The 20,532-nt window shown below is 41.1% G+C and overlaps 3 protein-coding genes and 1 long non-coding RNA gene across 4 annotated transcripts; 1 reads left to right on the forward strand and 3 right to left on the reverse strand.

Annotated features, from left to right (window-relative positions):
- Nucleotides 1-389: 389 nt before the first annotated feature.
- On the reverse strand, nt 390-757 carry LOC124474276 (histone H4). Its single transcript, XM_047030255.1, has one exon. The coding sequence runs from the start codon at nt 723-725 to the stop codon at nt 414-416; it is 312 nt and encodes a 103-aa protein (XP_046886211.1). The 5' UTR covers nt 726-757; the 3' UTR covers nt 390-413.
- Nucleotides 758-5,874: 5,117 nt separating this feature from the next.
- Nucleotides 5,875-7,178, reverse strand: LOC124474254. Its single transcript, XM_047030231.1, has 5 exons — nt 7,052-7,178; nt 6,600-6,938; nt 6,342-6,509; nt 6,169-6,220; nt 5,875-6,074 (listed from the first exon to the last, which is right to left on the reverse strand). The coding sequence occupies exons 1-5, from the start codon at nt 7,145-7,147 to the stop codon at nt 5,956-5,958; spliced, it is 774 nt and encodes a 257-aa protein (XP_046886187.1). The 5' UTR covers nt 7,148-7,178; the 3' UTR covers nt 5,875-5,955.
- LOC124473688 lies at nt 7,164-8,821 on the reverse strand. The gene is made up of 5 exons (XM_047029321.1): nt 8,717-8,821; nt 8,265-8,603; nt 7,471-8,151; nt 7,299-7,375; nt 7,164-7,179 (listed from the first exon to the last, which is right to left on the reverse strand). Exons 1-5 carry the CDS (start codon nt 8,819-8,821, stop codon nt 7,164-7,166), a joined length of 1,218 nt encoding a protein of 405 aa, XP_046885277.1.
- A 5,122-nt stretch (nt 8,822-13,943) lies between these two features.
- On the forward strand, nt 13,944-14,488 carry LOC124474281. The gene is made up of 3 exons (XR_006956800.1): nt 13,944-14,054; nt 14,166-14,264; nt 14,452-14,488. It is a non-coding gene; the product is annotated as an uncharacterized LOC124474281 (long non-coding RNA).
- Nucleotides 14,489-20,532: the final 6,044 nt, after the last annotated feature.

Raw genomic sequence — 20,532 nt, forward strand, 5'->3', positions numbered from 1 at the left:
TAACCCATTTATAAATTGTATAGCCCAAGTAGCCTCAGTTGAAGCGTGAGTAATGATCCCTTTACAATACCCTTTGCTCAAATGCTTCAGATCCGCAATGACCACCGAAATACAAATCGAACGTTTCAATATAGTTGGTGCTTTATTAGCCTTAGATGGATTCCTAGCCTAGACTGGTATTGCATTGAAGTTAAAAGTGCGCCAAAAACTGGGGGACGAAACCAGGCCAGTCAACTCAGTTGTTCATTTTGAATTATTCACCTCGGATGCGTTCTAGATACACAACTCACTTTAAAAGGGTTGTTCAATTTAGACACCGAACACCTGCATTATGGAAGCATGTCTAATACGTAACATGTGGGTGGCTCTTAAAAGAGCCTTTGTATTGATCCTCGGTGCTTGTACTTGATGTTTTAGCCGCCGAAGCCGTACAGAGTACGTCCCTGGCGCTTCAGAGCGTAGACCACGTCCATGGCGGTCACGGTCTTTCTTTTAGCGTGTTCGGTGTAAGTCACGGCATCACGGATGACATTCTCCAGGAACACCTTCAGTACACCACGGGTCTCTTCGTAGATCAAGCCTGAAATACGCTTCACGCCACCGCGGCGTGCCAGACGGCGGATGGCGGGCTTAGTAATACCCTGGATGTTATCACGGAGAACCTTGCGATGGCGCTTGGCGCCTCCTTTACCGAGTCCCTTACCTCCTTTGCCTCTTCCTGACATGGTACAATACGTTTGACGTTTCCACAGATGAGAATGGTTCAACTTAACGAGAGCCAGGATATTTATATTCTGTAAGCGGACGTGAAGGAGGCCCCAGTCCCTTATTTGGAGGGCGTTGCAAAGGGAGGGAACTTGAGTCAGAGAGGGAAAATATGTATATTTTACGTTTCATTCCTTTAGCAGATTCAAGTTGACATATTTGTACATATAATTATATATTTTACATTCGTTAAAGGGGTGGTTGACTGTTTTTTTGGTGTACTTCACACTGTTCCTTACCAATGTAACGTTGGTTGGGCTGAAAATGGCCCGGGTGCTGTTGTATGCCCCCTGATACATCCAGTGAAAGTTTCCTCGGAAAACAATGCTCTGTTTTCCAATTTGATCGCATGGTCATGACTATACAGATGAGCTGCGCGCTGATTGGTTGGTTTACAACTCAATATATGCGTACATGTCATTGTAGTTTGCTGTTGAGTGTTACTTGTTTCTATTTGTCTGTGATAGGCAGTTAAGTGTTGAAGAAAAAAAATCCCAATGCCTGAAAGCCTTGAAATGTATTGTTTTTCTTGCAGTTTAGTAAACTCATTGTTAAAAAAATAATAAATAAGTAAATAAATAAATACATGTAAAAACTGAATTTTGCCACTTGTGAATCGATATGAATCGGTAGAAAACGGAATCGCGATTTATATGTGAATCGATTTCCCCCCCCACACCTACTAAATAGACATTACATATTGGCAAACATTTCAATGTTTTTCTTATGGGTGGAGCTCAAAGTGATAAAAGGATCATTTAAATATGTTCATATTCATCCAGGCCCGTAACGGAAACACATGAGGCCCTCCGCAGAATGAGTCTGAGAGACCCCCCCCCCCCCCCCCCCCCCCCCCCCCCCCCCTCCCCCCACATATGTAAGGGATAATGTAATACAAATACCGACGGGCCGAACAGGACCCAGACGCGATCAACGGAACAAAACTTTTTGGAACATTCTGAGAGCCTTATAATAAATGCACGATATCAAAACTCAAGCTTGTCTTTCAATGTCTTGTGAGGGAAATTTATTCAATGAGAAAAAAACGCTTGGCGCACGCCTGGCTCTCGCTTATACTCTTTCACAGAATATGATTAAGTGTAAACGGTGAATGGGACTTTTACTTTGACGCCCATTGAGATCGGGAAAGCAAAGGAAGTTTGGAACGCACACAAACTGGGCATCGTTCACATAGCAACTGTCAAATAGCTGTGAAGTTTAATGTATTATCGATCTGTCGTGTGAAACTTGTAGAAAGTACGTTTATGACTGTACGTTTTACACAATCATAATATGTATATAACTGAAATACAATGAGTTATTGTAACTTTGATTATGTTTTTTGTATGTTTACTGTAAATAGTCAAACACAATCGCTGCCACTGCACGATACTGTCAAAGTATAACGTTAGCTAGCTATTTTCCTGATTTGAGCAGTTAGCCAGGGGGTCCCATTATCATCCACCCAACCACTTTAAATGGAGAAATGTCAGTTTGACGCTGCGCAAGGCAGATGCTACATACGGTTTGAGAGCGTATTTAAGACACTCAAATCTCAAAGTAAGAAGATGTAATTTGGTGTGCAGCAAAATAAGATGTGTACATATCGATAAGTTACTTTCTTTCGTTGCTGCTGCATATCTTCTTTAAGAAATTAACGGAAGAAACGGTTGTGGACGATAATGGGGCCCCGAACGTTGGAGATTTAGACTAGAGTGGACGATAATGGGGCCCCTTACATTACGTGGTACAGTAATGCATTCTTGTAGGTGTGAGCATCACCCTCAATGGACAGTTTGGAGGCTGGTTTCCACATGTGCCGGATCTCTTCTGGAGTTGGATGGTTGGCTGTCCACCCCTGCTTCTTAATCTGCCTATTCAATTTCCTGGCTGATGGTTTCTGATGGATGTATTTTGCTGAAGAAAAAAAAGAATTAAATAACCTCTGTCATGCTAGTCATTTATCACACTAAATAAATTGCCATGTGTAAGTAATGTATTGATTTGGTAATCAATGTTATGGATTATGGATTGGAGTACTTACACGGCAGATGTTCCTGTCTCTGGAGATACTGGGAGGATCACAGTGTGGTGACGGGAGCTGCACAGACAGGGACCGCAAGGTCCTACGTAGTGTGGTCAGGTTTGCCGAGTTCATCCTCGACAGGAAGCTCCCAGCCCTACAGGACACCTACCACACACGATGCCTCAGGAAAGCTGGCAGGATTCAAAGAGACTGTTACCACCAGTCCTTCAGTCATTTTACCCCGCTGCTTTCTGGCAGGCAATAGTGAAGCATTCGGTCTTGCACACGCAGACAGGAGAATAGTTTCTTTCCATGGGCCATCAGGCTTCTGAATGGACACTGATACATTCTCATCACTTTCTCACCAACCACTTTACACACTGTCACTTTCAGCTACTGGTTGTACTATCAGCAATATTGCACTAATTGTTACTCCACTTTCTTTAGGTTATTATAGGTTTATACGGTTAGTACAGGTTAATATGTGTATTATTACAGGTTTAGTATACTGTATTGTATATTATTTTGTATATTTAGGAGTTGTTATTTAATGTTCTTAACATAGATGTAATCTATGTTCAGAATACTTATATGTTATGTTATGCCAGGTTGCTTTGCTTTGTCGTGTCCTAAGAATTTCAGCGCCCAGTCTGACCGTGTGTTGTTCTGTGGATCTGACAATAAAATACTGGAACTGGAACTCAACTAACAATCAGACTAAATGGTAGGACAGTGGTGAAAACCAATCCTCCTGTGGACACAAAACAACTTAAAATACATGAAATAGTATTACATTTTCAAACTAGCACATACAACTCATATTCACCTCTTGTTTGTCAGGGACACATAAAAAGTCTCTATCTTGCTAGTGACTTAGGACTCCAGCAAATTATATTGTCCAAACATTGAAAGCAGCCACAAAGAAAAGTGACTTTAAATGCAAAAACATTGTTCATTATCAAAATAGTAAGATAATCAATACATTATGACAATGTAACAAAACCAATATAGGAAAACTGAAAACTGATGCATGTACAGGTAAGACATATTTGGAAAGCATAGGTTAAGCAAGACAACTACAATTTAAACACAAACAAATATGAATTAAAAGTCAACCATAAAACAATGACTAGACAGGCAGGGACATAATTATGATGGAGAATACCATTTTACAAACAAAAGGATTGTGTTCAAAGGTTATCACCAGAACTGCATGTGTGATCTATGTCTGTCCAAAGATGGGGATATTGCATAGTGTTGTTTGTGGTTTATTCACTGCACTGAAGAGCAACCACTGTTTGATAACATGTTGCATTGATGTTATGGTAAGAACATGCAGTTAAATTGCTCAGCTAAGGTGTAATTCATATCCTTGATCCAGTGTCCACGTGCAGTAGGCCATTAAAATCTGTTTTGGTGAGATATTATTATTAAGTTTAGATATAAACTGATAACACATTTAGAATTTAAGTTAAATACATGAAGTATTGTTCGTAACTATATTGCGATACAGTGTTGTTTAAGCTTCCCTTGTGAATGTAAAGATATAACTTTTTTATAGTAGCTTCCACAACACTACCTTTTCGGCGAAAGTTATGGATTTGTAAAATGTATTTACAGTCATGTTTTTAAATGTGTATTTATAAGGACATATGATTAAAATACACTTTGTGATGTGATAGATGGGTATTTGCCAAAGGTTGTAACATTCGGTTTTTACCTTCATCATCATCATAATCATCATCATCATCATTATCGCCTATCATCATTTGAAACTCATCTGTACGATAAATTATGTTTTGATCAAACTGTGGTTAAACTGCCTCACTGTGTTTCCTGTAAGTAACTTGACAGCATTTATTAGAAATCATAAACACTTTCACCACATTTTCCATCTTTAGGGTTTCAAACAACAGTAGTGTGAGCAGCACCTGTGTTTCATCTAATTGTGTGCCAGAGAGAAAAACTTTAAATTTGATCATGCAATTATAATGAGATTATAGATTAGAAATTAGTTTGCCTGTTTTATTTTAGATTGGATTTTGTCATTCCAAAGCCTTTACAACACTGCGAAAACTGACAGGTCTCATAGATAGTAATCTGATAGGCTACAAAAAAAGCTACGTTCTCGTTTTACTCAATACCCGGTGGTGTCTACTGAGGCCTAATGCCTAAGACTCGGACACCCTCTCCCATCTCTTGAAGAACTGTAAAGTTCCCACTGCTTCAAAAAAGGAATAAAAAAATTACAGGACTCATCACACCTTACAGCAAGCAATGGTGTCTTCAAGGGCTGTGTATCCTCAACTATGTGCACTGTTGTCTCTTCTGGCTGCTTTTGTGCCTGGTCTAACCAGCCCCTATTACTGGTCCGGTGTCTACCATAGCCCCCACTACTAGGCTGGTGACTACCACAGCCCCCACTACTGGTCCAGTGACTACCACAGCCCCCAATACCGGTCCTGTGACTACCATAGCCCCCACTACTGATCTGGTGACTACCACAGCCCCCAATACTGGTCATGTGACTACCATAGCCCCCAGTACTGGTCCAGTGACTACCACAGCCACCACTGCTGGTCCGGTGACTACAAAAGCCACCACTGCTGGTCCGGTGACTACAAAAGCCACCACTGCTGCTCCGGTGACTACAAAATCCACCAATATTCGTCCTGTGACTACAAAAGCCACCACTATTTTTCCTGTGAATAACGCCATGCCCTCTACTGGTGCAGTTAGTGTAGTCCTCATGTCAATGTGGGTTACTCTGTTCGTAAAACTTACCTACTAAATAAACATAAAGACACATGCATGCACAATCTCTGACTTTCTTAAGTAACAGAAACATATGGACTTTTGTGATATGACTGACAGAATCATCAGTATGATGTATGTTTTACAGAATGCACTTGTTTACTCCTATTTTATTTTTTTATATTTCTTTCTTTGATTGTACAACATGTTATTTCAATAGTTTACAATTTTTTTTACTAATGATAGCATGAGGATTTAAGAGGAAAACTTTTTAAGAAAGATTCAGTAAAAACAGTATGTTTTTTTTCCGATTGGATGTTTGTTGGGGTTTTGTATCACATATTAATGAATGATGTTAAATATTTTGTGTGCGGCTTGTAGGGGCACAGACAATCGTAGGTGACAGGGCCTCAGTCATCCTTGGGGATTCCAGAGGAACATATCATCCTCTTCCAAAGCCCTCTGAAGAATGCACGGATTCCCTTCTCCTTTTTCTCCTTCTTCTTCTTCACCTGTTTGTCTTCATGTGCTGAATAATAACAGCATCCATCACTGAATTAATTTCAAGCATTTCAAACTAAGGTAATGGAGGCCAAATTATCGTGGAGCTTTGAATAACTCACCAGCACACTTTGCATCCTCTCCACTGCACTGCTCAGGAACAAGATCGGTGAGCTGAACACAGAGACACAGAAATGAACATGTGTCTAAAAACATCGAAAGGTGAAGATGGTGTTTGGTAAAAAAGAGCAAGGTGCACAAACCTTAGAAAATCTTAACCCATAATGTATCTTACCTGAGGAAGCTGAGTGGCCAAGAGGGGGCAGTCAGAGACAGAGATCAGGGCCAGGGATCTCCTCTTCTCAGACTCTTTCACAACCTTCTCCATGAGTTCATTAAGAACATCCTCTGCAGCAATCTCAGACTTCCCATTGATGAGGGCGACCTTCCGTGTCTGAGAGATCTGTAAACAGCAAATCAGTGTGAAGACTTAAATAAGTTATATGTACTGTTGTCTGAACAGCAAAGTAAGCTTTGATAAATGATGCCAGACCTGGGTATCCAGGGGAGTGGTCATGTGAACCTTCTCTACTGCAGCTGCTATAAGGTCCTCCACAACTTTGGAAGCTGCAGTCTTCAGGCTGTCCATCACCAGCCCCTTGGCTTCAGCCTTCATAAAGGCTTTTTCAGCACGGACATCAGCGATGTGTCCAGTTGCCACAAGCTGTATGGCTTCAGGAGGCAGTAAGGCCAGGGAAAGACTTTCAGAGACAGCAGCCTTCTCCTCAGACTTTTTCTCTGTCTTCTCCAGGAGGTCATCAGGAACATTTTCAGTTGTAACCTGAGACTTAGCCTTGCCAGTGATGAGGGCAATCTTCTCGGTCTGAGAGATCTGTAAAAAGTTGAAGGAAACCAGTTAAATATATCTGTTCTTCAAAAAAACACTACAAACCCAACATAAAATGGGAAGGTTGACTGTGCCATGTTGAGGTAATTATTACTCACCTCAGTATCCAGGGGAGCATCCATGCCAACCATCTCATTGGCTGCTGCTATGAGATCCTCCACAACTTTGCAAGCTGCAGTTTTCAGGCCGTCCATAACCAACTCCTTGGCTTCAGCCTTCACCAGAGCTTTTTCGGCACGGACATCAGTGATGTGTCCAGTTGACACAAGCTGTATGGCTTCAGGAGGCAGTAAGGCCAGGGAAAGATGTTCAGAGACAGCAGCCAGGGATCCCTTTTCCACCAACCTCTTCTCTGTCTTCTCCAGGAGTTCATCAGGAACATCATAATAAATGATGTATTCAGCTGCAGCAAGCTCTTCTTTCTTAAAAAAACAACGTAAACATAGAACATGTTGCAATATGAACATTGAACATGACAAGGACGGTAAAATAACTTTAGATATGTCTAGGTGCATACCAGCTGTTTGGCCAGGATAGGCCTGTGACAGTAAGAGAGGTCAGACAGAATTGTTTTCTGCTCTGAGTCCACCACCTTCCCCAGGAGCTCACTGGGGACCTCCTCAACAATGATGGGTGCCTCGATCTTCCCACAAAACTCTTCCTCCTCACGAAGCTCAGAGGAATAATCATCAGCCAGGGGTAGCTGGCACTTGAAGGCAGCAGCCATTTTGCTTTGGTAAATCTTTCCCAGATAGGTCACCACCGCCTGGACCACAGGCTTCAACTGGAAGAAGGTGCTGTTGAAGCCCAGTTGGTTGAAGGTCTTGGTTGTTTCTGTGAAGCACCGAAGCACAGCGGCCATTTTGTCCCGTGCAATTATAACTGTAACTGAGGACAAGATGTGCCAGGAGCAGTTGCCACAATGGGATAGGAAGATGGAAACCACTCTCATGACAAGATTATACATTTCACATGTGGCTGCCACAGCCTTCTTTCCCACAACAGAGACAAGGCCAAGGTTACTGAATTGTATGGTTAGCTTAGCCAGAGACTGCTGGACCATCTCTCCGGGTTTCTCCAGCAGGTGCTTCAGGGAACAGGTCATCATGCCTGGGACCAGGACCTCAGCTCCCATGGTGAAGTCAGGCACGGTCAGGGCTAAAGACTCTGGTTCAGTTCGTCCAGACGATGATAAGATCTGTAAAAAGTTGTAGGAAACCAGTGAAATATATCTGTTGTACAAAAAAACACTACAGACACAACATAAAATGGGAAGGTTGACTGTGCCATGTTGAGGTAATTATTACTCACCTCAGTATCCAGGGGAGCATCCATGCCAACCATTTCATTGGCTGCTGCTATGAGGTCCTCCACAACTTTGCAAGCTGCAGTTTTCAGGCCGTCCATAACCAACTCCTTGGCTTCAGCCTTCACCAGAGCTTTTTCAGCACGGACATCAGCGACGTGTCCAGTTGCCACAAGCTGTATGGCTTCAGGAGGCAGTAAGGCCAGGGAAAGATGTTCAGAGACAGCAGCCTTCTCCTCAGACTTTTTCTCTGTCTTCTCCAGGAGGTCATCAGGAACATTTTTAGTTGTAACCTGAGACTTAGCCTTGCCAGTGATGAGGGCAACCTTCTCGGTCTGAGAGATCTGTAAAAAGTTGAAAGAAACCAGTTAAATATATCTGTTCTTCAAAAAAACACTACAAACCCAACATAAAATGGGAAGGTTGACTGTGTCATGTTGAGGTAATTATTACTCACCTCAGTATCCAGGGGAGCAACCAGGGATTTCTCCCGCAGGTGCTTCAGGGAACAGGTCATCATGCCTGGGACCAGGACCTCAGCTCCCATGGTAAAGTCAGGCATGGTCAGGACTAAAGACTCTGGTTCAGTTTGTCCAGACGATGATGTGGAAGTGCTCTTCATGCTCCCTGTTGCCATAATAGGAAGGCCTTTCAAGGCCGGAGAGAGGCATTTCCTCACATCCTGAGCTGCCGCAGACCGGATCTTTTGGAGGAACGTGTCCAGACCCTCCACTGTGATCTTCACGGAGAGACAAAAAGAGATAAGGAGATCTAATTGAGATATTTTAGTCACCAAACTAAATCTTCTCAGTGTCATGAGAGAGGCTGAAGACAGAAACAAATGCTGTTGTCATTCATACCTTTCCGTCAAACAGCTCCGACAAACGACGTTCGTATGCTTGCATTTCACTGAGAATGTTCTCCAGCTCACAAACTAGCTTGCGCATTTTGGTGTTCTCCTCCTGAATCCAACATTTGAAACTCTTAACACTGAATAATCATCTCCAAATTGTCACTCAAATAATGACTTCTGAGCCTTTTGCTTTTCTTTACACACACACATTACATTTTGAATAAGTATTGGTTACTTAATCTTTAACATATTAAGTATTCAGCAATAGCAGGATTAAATTAATTGCTATTGTGTAATATTACCTCAAACTCATCATATTCATCTTCTCTGTCCATTTTGGTGAAACAGTCATTTACCTAAAGAATGACATAGGCAATCAAATCGTCTATAAAAATATTTAAGCAATAAGCCCCAAAAGGCCGTGGTTTATGCTGATTTTAGAACAGGTAAGGGGAGTTGTTAGGCACCACGCGAAGCGGGAACAGTTCTAAAACTGTTACTACAAATATTTGATATGGTTTCATCAATAAAACCAATTAGAAACAAAATAGTTTAATAATAAACCGTCATTCTTCCACTACTACAAAGTATAGTTCCTACATAAATCGTTGCCACGCAACAGCCAGACGGACTTCTTTGCCGTCTTTTTCAATTTGAAATATTCGATGCGCAGTAATATGTAATATTAAAGAATGTTATGAGGACAACCTGTGAGGTTATGCTGGATTTTACAACGGCATGGAATGCGATATAGCCAATCACAATCAAGGACGGGAACAACCAGTTTTAGAATTAAGCAATAAGCCCCAAGAGGCCGTGGTTTACGCTGATTTTAGAACAGGTAAGGGGAGTAGTTAGGCACGACGCGAAGCGGAGTGCCGAAAACCCCCTTACCTGTTCTAAAATCAGCGTAAACCATGGACTCGCGGGGCTTATTGCTTTTCTAAAACTGTTACTACAAATATTTGATATGGTTTCATCAATAAAAACAATTAGAAACAAAATAGTTTAATAATAAACCGTCATTCTTCCGCTACTACAAAGTATAGTTCCTATATAAATCGTTGCCACGCAACAGCCAGATGGACATCTTTGCCGTCTTTTTCCATTTGAAATATTCGATGCGCAGTAATATGGAGTGTTAAAGAATGTTATGAGGACAACCTGTGAGGTTATGCTGAATTTTACAACGGCATGGAACGCGATATAGCCAATCACAATCAAGGATGGGAACAACCAGTTTTAGAAATCTAAATAACGTCCATTACAGTTTACTGATACTTATTGCAGATACGATTTACTACAATTCTGGTGCTGTTGTGAAGAGGACACAAATAAGCTTTTACTTTAGTACTTCAGAATGTAATGACATAATGGAATATTAAGACATTGTGACATCACAGTTATTGATGCATCATAGTTCTTGTCAAAACCTTAACAACTGTACACAGAAACTGAATATTGATTAGGGTAGCCTACTGTTAATGACATACATTTAGATGTGGAAGTCAATGATAATGCCAACTAAAGAAATATTATGATGCACAGTATGGGTCATTTATATAAGCCATAGCTTATACTGTACATTCATATAAGCTGTATACATGTTTGAAAATTGTAATCATGGGAAACTACCAGCGCCATCAGTCCATCAAACATTTAAACTGCCTCTACCACAAATTGACTTAAATTGATATGGCATACGTTCAAAAGGTGACAGTCACTTCCAGATATCGGCACAGGCCTGTCCGAGATTGCTTTCGAACCACATGAACCCAAATCAACATTTATGGACTGACATAGAAAAGAAGACTTAATCTTTTTAAGCAATAAATAAAATACCACATACCGTAAGCCTTAGCTGAGAATTTGGTTATTTAAATAGGCGAATTCGTTGTGTTTTTCTTCTTCTCTTGCAGTAAATTATTCAACTGAACGCGACATTGGTCGTAACGTGATCGATGTCAAATAACTTCTGGTGACTCAAAGTGTTGTCTTTTCATTTATAATATTAACCTTTGACGTACCCATTATGACGTATTTATTCCAATAACTCAATGTTAACAGATCCGTGCGGTTCTATTGTCAATCACTGATGGTGAAACATAACATAACAGTTCAACAAACAAAACAATAACAACGAAAATAAATACATAGTTTAATCAAAACGATAAGGATACCAATAACTGTAAATATAAACGAGTCAAAAGAAGAATCTAGTGCATTTAGAAAGGAAGTAAGTCAAAACTGGAGAAAAAGTATATGAAAATGATGTTGACAAAGTACATAGTTGTCAATCACTGATGGTGAAAAATAACATTACAGTTCAATAAACAAAACAATAACAACGAAAATAAATAAATAAATTAATCAAAACGATAAGGATACCAATAACTTTAAATATAAATGAGTCAAAAGAAGAATCTAGTGCATTTAGAAAGGAAGTAACTCAAAACTGGGGAAAAAATATGTGAAGATGATGTTGACAAAGTACATAGTTGTTTTCTTTTTACCTGTATGATTAAAATCTCCAGTCAAACCATATAATCACAAACAAAATGACTGTGGATCACAATGGTTTACAAAATGCTAGTTTATCCCTGATAAATTAAATGGATAAATGAAAAGAAGCAGTACTCTTGGGTTTTATTTCCATAGGGAGGCGCCTTTGATCATATCAAAATCAAATCACACCCTTTTATTTTCACTCAACCATACAGGACTGCAACAGAGATGGGAAAGTATTTGGTACAGTTTCTGGCAAATAAGCTTTATATAACAATTATAACAATTGACATGAACTTCTTATTTACACATCCGTTACACAACACAATGTACAATATACACCTAACAAATAAAAATATGTATAGACAATACACAGGTACAATAAAATACACAACACAATACATGCAGTTGAGGGCAGTGTTGTTGCCGTACCAGGCAGCGATGCAGCCAGTCAGGAGGTTCTCCACAGTGTTGCTGTAGAACATCGTGAGGATGTGGTGGTTCATTCTGAATTTCCTCTGCCGTCTCAAGAAGAAGAGGCGCTGCTGTCTCTTCTTCACAACAGGCTCAGTGTGGACAGACCATGTGACCTTCAAGTTCATGTTCAAGTCTTTTATTTGTCAGGTACACAGAACAACACAAGGTTAGACTGGGCACTGAAATTCGTAAGACAAGACAACGCAAGCACCTGGCATAACATATAAGTACAAGGAACATAATTTACATCTTGACAGTGATGTGGACAGACCATGTGACCTTCTCAGTGATGTGGACAGCAAGGGACTTGGAGCTGTTGGCTCTCTCCACCGGTGTGCCATTGATGGTGATGGGTCTGTGTTCTCTGTCTTTTCTCCGGAAGTCCACCGCAAACTCTTTGGCATTACTAGTTTGGCATTACTAGTTTGGCATTATTAGTTTTTTTTATTTATTCAGAAAATATTCCTCATGTAGTATAACCTGTGGTTTACCTCCTTCTCACATTCCACACCACCCATGGGTCCCTTCCAACTTTCAAGCAAAACCTGCACCTTAAAAGCACACACAAACACATGCACACTCAGCCTAGTTTCTGTTCTCTTAGTTATAAAGTAAAAAGATTTCACACTTTGTTTTGCAGTAAATTAATGTCTGTCTACGCAACCACAGAGGCAAAGTAATCAGTAGAATGTGTTCACTTCACACACAGACATGCACTCACAAACACACAGAAGCTGTAACAGGAGCACACAATCATCTTAGAGATGGATGGTTTCTGAATAGTTTACAATGACATGTTAATTGGACATTAGTACTGAAAGCACTGAAAGGTGTTGGCTTCATCTAGAAATAGATCTGTAGCACTGTGTTCGAAACACAGCACAGTATTATATTTATTTGTATTAGTACACTGTACTATGAATATAGTTATGTAACATGGTCATAGGGTTTGTTATGTTTGCTCTCTGGTTCACATGCACACCATTCCTTGGCACTAACCACTCAAACATTGTTAGAACAGCATCTTCTATATGGATCAAATGTAAAGGGGATGTAAATATTGAAGATCTATTATTTATAAGAATAGTGAGAGTCAGAACCTTCCCCTTATCTATCCATTATTCCTCGCAAACACATTCAGTATATGAAAAGTAGCATAATGGAGAGGAGGGACTTGGACGCCATCGTTCAGCCAGACAGGGTAAGGAGCTATGGTAAGGTCTGTAGGGTAAAGTTTGTAAGCCAGCAGCAGATGTACTTGAGGTGTTCTGATAGCTACAGTTTTGAAACTACCAATTTGTCAGACCAAGTTGAACTAACCTTTACAAAACCTTGTTCCAGACAACACTAAAGCTTTGAATCAAAAAGTGAATGTTTGAGTTTGTGTAGGGTGTGATGTCTAGGAGTGTAAAACAGTTTCCTGACTCAGGCCAAGACACCAAGAGATTCAAACTGAAATGTATCTTTTTTAGTGATGAATTTAAACTAGTGATAACTAAAAGCAGTTAGTGTTTTGTCTCTTTCATGTGGTAACAGGCCACCACCTTCACTGGTCAGTCGGAAGCTTGTTATAAAAGCAATCAAAAGGTCATTCAGGAACATCATATTCCAATCAAGCATCTTGTTAAAAAAGAAAAACTATTTTAAAAAGTCAGACAATTATTTTTTAGGAACATTGAGAACGTTGACAACATCGCAGCATTATTTGTCATCTCACATTCTTTTGTCTTGGTCCACATTCCTATAGTGAGTATAGTGTACTTTTTAAAGAGCTGCTCCAAATTTAATGTTCAGATGATCACCTGCAGATCCAAGGTAAAGCTGATCCTGACTCTCTGCTTTACCTGGGCTCTTCTCCTCACAGGTAACGCAACATACTCTACTTAGCTGACCCACAACCAAGGAGGCTCTCAAAAATGTACATGAATGATGGTGGGATGCAGGTGAAAGGAGGTGTTAAGTATGGATTTGATTGAGTCCTTACTATACTGTATATTCTATAGACTTTTTATAATCAGTTTTTTTTTAACAATTGTTCTAAATGTTTATTTGTCTTATTCTGTTTTTCCAGTGGAACCATTGCAGTGTTTTTCATGTGATCCACCATGCACAAATCCAGGATTAACTTCTTGTATATCAGGCTCAGTATGCATGACGACGACCAGGTTAGGTAAAGTTATTTATTTGTCACTGTTTGAGGCCTTGTTTTTCTTTCACTGTTTTCCACCATCCAAACGGTTTACTTATATACGTTTCATTTAGCATTCATTGGATTTAGTATTTTGTTTAGTATCAAAAATGAGAACATTTTAATAAATGCTCTGATTTGATCTGTGTTGGAATTTTCTTTTTGCCAGATGGAAACACAGGTGCAGTAATGAAGAGCTGCAGACCATCCTTGGATTGAACGTTGTTCATCCTTGAACTTTGAACGTTCGGTTTTCTTATTCCTTCAACACTGGTTTCTTCCAGCAGTCTGGATCTGAGCTCTGCTGTGACTCAGACAGATGCAACCAGCAGTCTCAACCTGGTAAGAACTACTTTTAAAATTCATAGTTTATATGTATAAAGTTATATTTTTAGCTCAACCCTGTCAGCAAAAAAATCTGTAAGATTTATATGTATAAATATATCATGTATGTATTTATTGAAATGAAAAGTATTTTTCTCTGAACAATAAATACTGTGGGAGAATGGGAGTTGGACAGGAACAATTTGGAATCTGAAATACAGTAAGTACATAAACAAATTGACTGGGTAGTAAAAACTGCAAAACAACTTTCCTAAAGATGAGGAGACAATAATGAATATAACTGAAACAGGACAGTCTAGTAGATTTGATGTGTTCTGTTTTTCTCTGCAGTCACTAGTTCCTCCAGTGTGATTCCTGCAGTAGCTCCTCAGACACTGTGTGTAACACCCCTGCACTGTGTGTCAGACTGGAGGATACATGTGCTGTGGCCAATGGTGAGTGTCTCAATGATGAAATTATCATTAACATGTGTTGAAGTTGAACTGTAGAACCCTGTATGCACCGAAGAGAAAGTCAGTATGTTTGTTCTTTCTTCTTTTACAGCAAGCAAGGGTGTCTTCCTTCAAGGGCTGTGTATCTTCAAATATGTGCACTGTTGTCTCTTCTGGGCATTATTTTAACTGGTCTAACAAGTGATCAGATTTCCTGCACTTGTGAGATGACTACCACAGCTCCCACAGCTGGTCCGGTGACTACCACAGCCCCCACTACTGGTCCAGTGACTACCAAAGCCCCCACTACTGGTCCGGTGACTACAAAAGCCACCACTAATCGTCCTGTGACTACAAATGCCACCACTATTCGTCCTGTGAATTACACAACCCCTCTACTGATGCAGTTAGTGTAGTCCTCATGTCAATGTGGGTTACCCTGTTGGTAAAACTTACCTACTAAATAAACAAAAGGACACATGCATACACAATCTCTGATTTGTTAACGTAACAGAAACATATCGACTGTGATATGATTGTCAGCACACAGAATCATCAGTATGATGTATGTTTTACAGAATGCACTTGTTTACTCCTATTTTATTTTGAGATATTTCTTTCTTTTATTGTACAACATGTTATTTCAATAGTTCGCCATTGTTGTTACTAACTAGATCATAAGGATTTAAGAGGAGAACTTTTTAGGAAACATTCAGAAAAACGGTATGTTTTTTTTAGTTAAATTGATAATCAAGGGCTAGAAGTAAACATCTTAGGTCTCTGACACCCGGCTCATCAGCACCAGACCTATGGACATCCCTCCCTGTACACCAACAGCTGCAGCTCCAGTCGTCAGTCATCCACCTGATGTTTGCGGATGACACCAGCCACATTAGGCTCATCTTTTGTGGGGAGGAGTCTGATTACAGGTGGGAAGCTGACATTAAATCAATCTGATGGTATCTTTGTTTCTCTGCAGTCCCAAATTCAGTGCCAAATGGCCTACAGTGTGATTCCTGCAGCAATCCCTCAGACACTGTGTTTAACACCCCGGCATACTGTGTCAGACTGGAGGATACGTGTGCTGTGGCGAGGTGGCGAGGTGAGTGTCTCAACGATGAAATTATCATGAACATGTGTTGGAGTACTAACTGTACTACTGAACCGTGTGTGCACTGAAGAGATGGTCTGTATGTTTGTTCTTCTTTTACAGCAAGCAATGGTGTCTTCAAGGGCTGTGTATCCTCAAATATGTGCACCGTGTCTCTCCTGGCTGCTTTTGTGCCTGGTCTAACCAGCCCCTATTACTGGTACGGTGTCTACCACAGCCCCCACTACCAGGCTGGTGACTACCACAGACCCCACTACTGGTCCAGTGACTACCACAGCCCCCACTACTGATCTGGTGACAACCACAGCCCCCACTACTGGTCATGTGACTACCACAGCCCCAATACTGGTCCAGTGACTACCACAGCAACCACTGCTGGTCTGGTGATTTTTCCCTTTGAATCTTGTAAAAAAAAACTTGTATGATTTGTCTGTCTATCTGACCTGAAGAAGATGCGCAAGCAGAATGAGGAAGCTTGGCTTAACCTTGAGACTTCTCCGTAAAGAGCCAAAGTCACCAGGCCCATCCTGAGTGATGACAGACTGCCTCCCATCAACACAGTCTCAGGTAGACAGTTGTTGCACCAGTTGACACATAGCAGACAGCACATCCATTAATGTGAATGTAATACACATGTGCCACTGGATGAATTTGGCAGAAATGACCCTTACATGTTGTATTATATACTGTACACAACTTATCTTATTCAGACTACCCACTCCTGAATAACAGCTGCTCCTATTTATGGGATATAACAGAGGTGCTAAACAATTTCTTCAGTAGATTTTTACGGTGTGGACAATAAACAATTGACTTAAAAGTAGATAAAATGTAAACCAGTGTAACGCATTCTTGTGACTCTGATTAGGATAACTAAGTTGGATTCTCTTCTTGCAACAGCAAAAAGTCCAAGAACGTGGAGCTTATCCATCTTGCAGAGGAGCGAATGGAGAAGAGAAGAAGAAAGAGACGGAGGAGAAGGAGATTGCTGCTGTGAGGCTGCTGCATAATAAAGAGAAACAGGCGCGCTTCAATGAGGTGAGAGGACCACAAAACCTTGAGTTGCATCTGTATTTCATGTGCACTCAAAACATTTGAAGAAATTGTGCCCTCTCTATTTTGTTATGAGGGTTTTTTAAAAATCGGTAGGTATAGGAAGTTTGATTCACATATGGCAGCAGATCCACAAGGTCTGCCATGAGAGGTGACTGTATAGTTCCGTTAAGGAAAAGCACCTTCAGTAAATCCGCTTTCTCTGTAAGAGTTTCCCATGTCTCAATCAGATTTGTGAACATAATCCCTAGCTGTGTATTGTCACCTTCCATGTTGTCTGTTGCTTGTGAGGTGTGGTAACACTTTGTTGCTTTAATAGATTTTTGCCTTTTGCTTTTTGTTTTATCTGTATGCTATGTCTTGGTTGTCCTATGTTGCCCTAAGTGTCCTCACTGCTCAATGATTGTCTGTATTGTAATTGTTTTTAATAACCTGCCCAGGGACTGCGGTTGAAAATTAGCCGGCTGGCTAAAACCGTCAATTTTACTAAACGTTGATTAATGTGCACTGTCCCTGTACAAAGGAATAAACTCAAATCAAATCATTGATTTGAAATGTCACTGCAAGAAATGAATAAAAAGAAATGCAAGAAAGATCCCATCATGCTGTCCATCTGCAGGTGCACAGGGAGATCTCCCCCCCCCCTGCCCCCCACCATCACCACCACCCTGTCTGTAAGTTACCCGCCATAACCATAAACGTAGTATGGAAAACATGGTCTGAAAACGACTGTAAACTGATGTCTCTCTCTCCCCCACACACACCTTTTAGAAGGGTTCTCTTTCAGGGCTCCAGTCCCAGACACCCTTTGTCCCAGCTGATAGGAAGGAACTGAGAGCTGCAGGTAAAACACACATACAAAATGTTCCATGTAGCTAGAACCAAAATACATTAGATTAGTAGTAAGTGTGAAGTAGTAAAATGGAGTTGGAGTCAGAAAGTGTCTCCATCTGTAAGGCTTTATTATATCCGTCTGCATTTCATTTACATTTATTCATTTAGCAGACGCTTTTATCCAAAGCGACTTCCAAGAGAGAGCTTTACAAAGTGCATAGGTCACTGATAACAACAAGAAAGCCCCAAGCATTGCGGGCAGCCAAAACAAGAAGCACATATTTTGAACAACCAAAAAATAAGTGCCAAAGGGAAAAACCATAAGAGCATGTAGTTAAGCAAAAGGAAGCAACAGTAAAAATGAAATAAATAGGATTAACTAAAATAGAACATTTCGCCGCGAGACAGTCTGTGTCTCTGATGGAGGTGGGGAGTTGATTCCACCACTGGGGGGCCAGGCAGGAGAAGAGCTTGTGTTGGGACCGGGCGGTCTTGAGCGGTGGGACCACCAGGCGGTTGTCTGAAGAAGACCGTAGGTGGCGGGTGGGGGTGTAAGGCTGCAGGAGACTTGATGTAGTCGGGTGCAGTCCCGTTCACTGCTCGGAAGGTCAGTACCAATGTCTTGAATCTGATGCGGGCCGTGATGGGTATAGAGTGGAGGGAGATGAGGAGCGGGGTATCGTAGGAGCGTCTGGGTAGATTGTACACCAGGCGGGCCGTTTTAAGGTTTAGTATTGGGGTTGAGGCTTCCTGAACAAAATGTTATGAAAGTTGAGTTGTTGGGAAGCAGAGCCATAGAAGAAGATGCATAATGGCAATTTGGTTACATAAGATTCAGAGAAATGTGTTTTATTAAGCACTTAGCACTATTAGCTAACAGCCTACTGTGGTGTAGTTGATTCAATTTTGTTTTTTTCATTTTAATTTATATAGCACACTTTTGAAACAACAACAGTATCCTTTAGCCATTCGAAATCTATTGAGATGACCATGACCTGACTAGCTAGGTCAGAAAGGAACAATCGTCCAGGCATAAGATAAAGATTAACCACACGGTACACAGGCTACATTTACATTTAGTCATTTAGCAGACGCTCTTATCCAGAGCGACTTACAGTAAGTGAGGCAAGTAGAGTGAAGTGCCTTGCCCAAGGACACAACGTCATTTGGCACGGTGGGGAATCGATCCGGCGACCTTCTGATTACTAGCCCGACTCCCTCACCGACTCCCTCACCGCTCTGCCATCTGACTCCCCAGGCTACCAGTAAGCCAAACAGCTGTTTGGCCATAGCCCATGTTAAATAAAAGAAAGGTAGCCCACCAAACAACAGTGACCGTCTCTTGTGAAACCCAGATGAAACAGAAAGAACAGACGCTAAACCTGGTCTTAACTTCGAATGCTCCATTCCCCCTGCCCAACCCTCCTCCATGCCCCTTCGCCAACCACCAGGATGCCCGGCATCCGAACATTCTCGGCAGGGGCGTCATTAGACCCTTTTTACTGGCGCACATGCCCTAGTATAAATCTGCTGTGCCCCAGTAAAATCTCAATTTGATAATCCCGGAAATAAATCTATGCAGTATCCCAATCAACGCTTGTAAAAACAAAAAACGATGAAGGCAAAATTCCATGTTAGCGCGCTCTTCTGAGATTGCAAAATAGCCACTGCAGCATGCACACAGAAGTCCAGGTGTCGAACTCGGCACACAAGTCAGTATTGAAGTAGGCTAAGAAAACATTACACAACTAAATGAAGTTTCTAAATGATAGGCCTACCTATCATCTTATTTTGACTAAAGCATAAAAACATTATTACATTAAGTTCATGAAAACAGTATTTCCGCTCAAATGAATGCGAAAAAAACGTGTGCGCTCGCAATAACTATTGATGTCCCTGCCAAAGCTGATATCACACTTGCGCCCCTGAACTGTTGTACAGTGGGTTAAGCAATGGGAGTTTCTATAGCCTAGTAGTGCATTGTGCGCAGCACAAAAGATATTAATAGGGGCCTGTGCCCCAGTAGAGTTTCATGTCAAAAAACGCCCCTGATTCTCGGCATTCCGGTGATTAGCAGACAGCAGGGTGATTGGCATGTCGGACCACGCGAACAGTACTGGTAAACAACCAACTAACAGCCTAACATATGACACCTAGTGATGGGCATTCCGGCTCTTTTGGCCCCGAACGGCTCTTTAAAAATGTTTTAACCTGTTTTGCGTGCGGGCCCGCCCGCGGGCCCGAAACACTGCCCCCTCCTCCCCCAGTTATTACGCATTAAAAATCATAAATAATTTTTTTCGACTAGTACACATGTTGTACATCGTTGGAAAGCTACGATTCTTGTGCTTCCATTGAAATAAACCAATTCAAGCTCAACTTGCAACAGAAAGTAGCGTCAACGTCTTTGTCCGGTGACCGTTCATTCAACAATGCCAGAGAAAAAAGTTGTACTTACCTTCGATTACTTAGGAAT

The sequence above is a fragment of the Hypomesus transpacificus genome, chromosome 11 (assembly GCF_021917145.1).
Source record: "Hypomesus transpacificus isolate Combined female chromosome 11, fHypTra1, whole genome shotgun sequence".
Lineage (NCBI taxonomy): Eukaryota > Metazoa > Chordata > Actinopteri > Osmeriformes > Osmeridae > Hypomesus > Hypomesus transpacificus.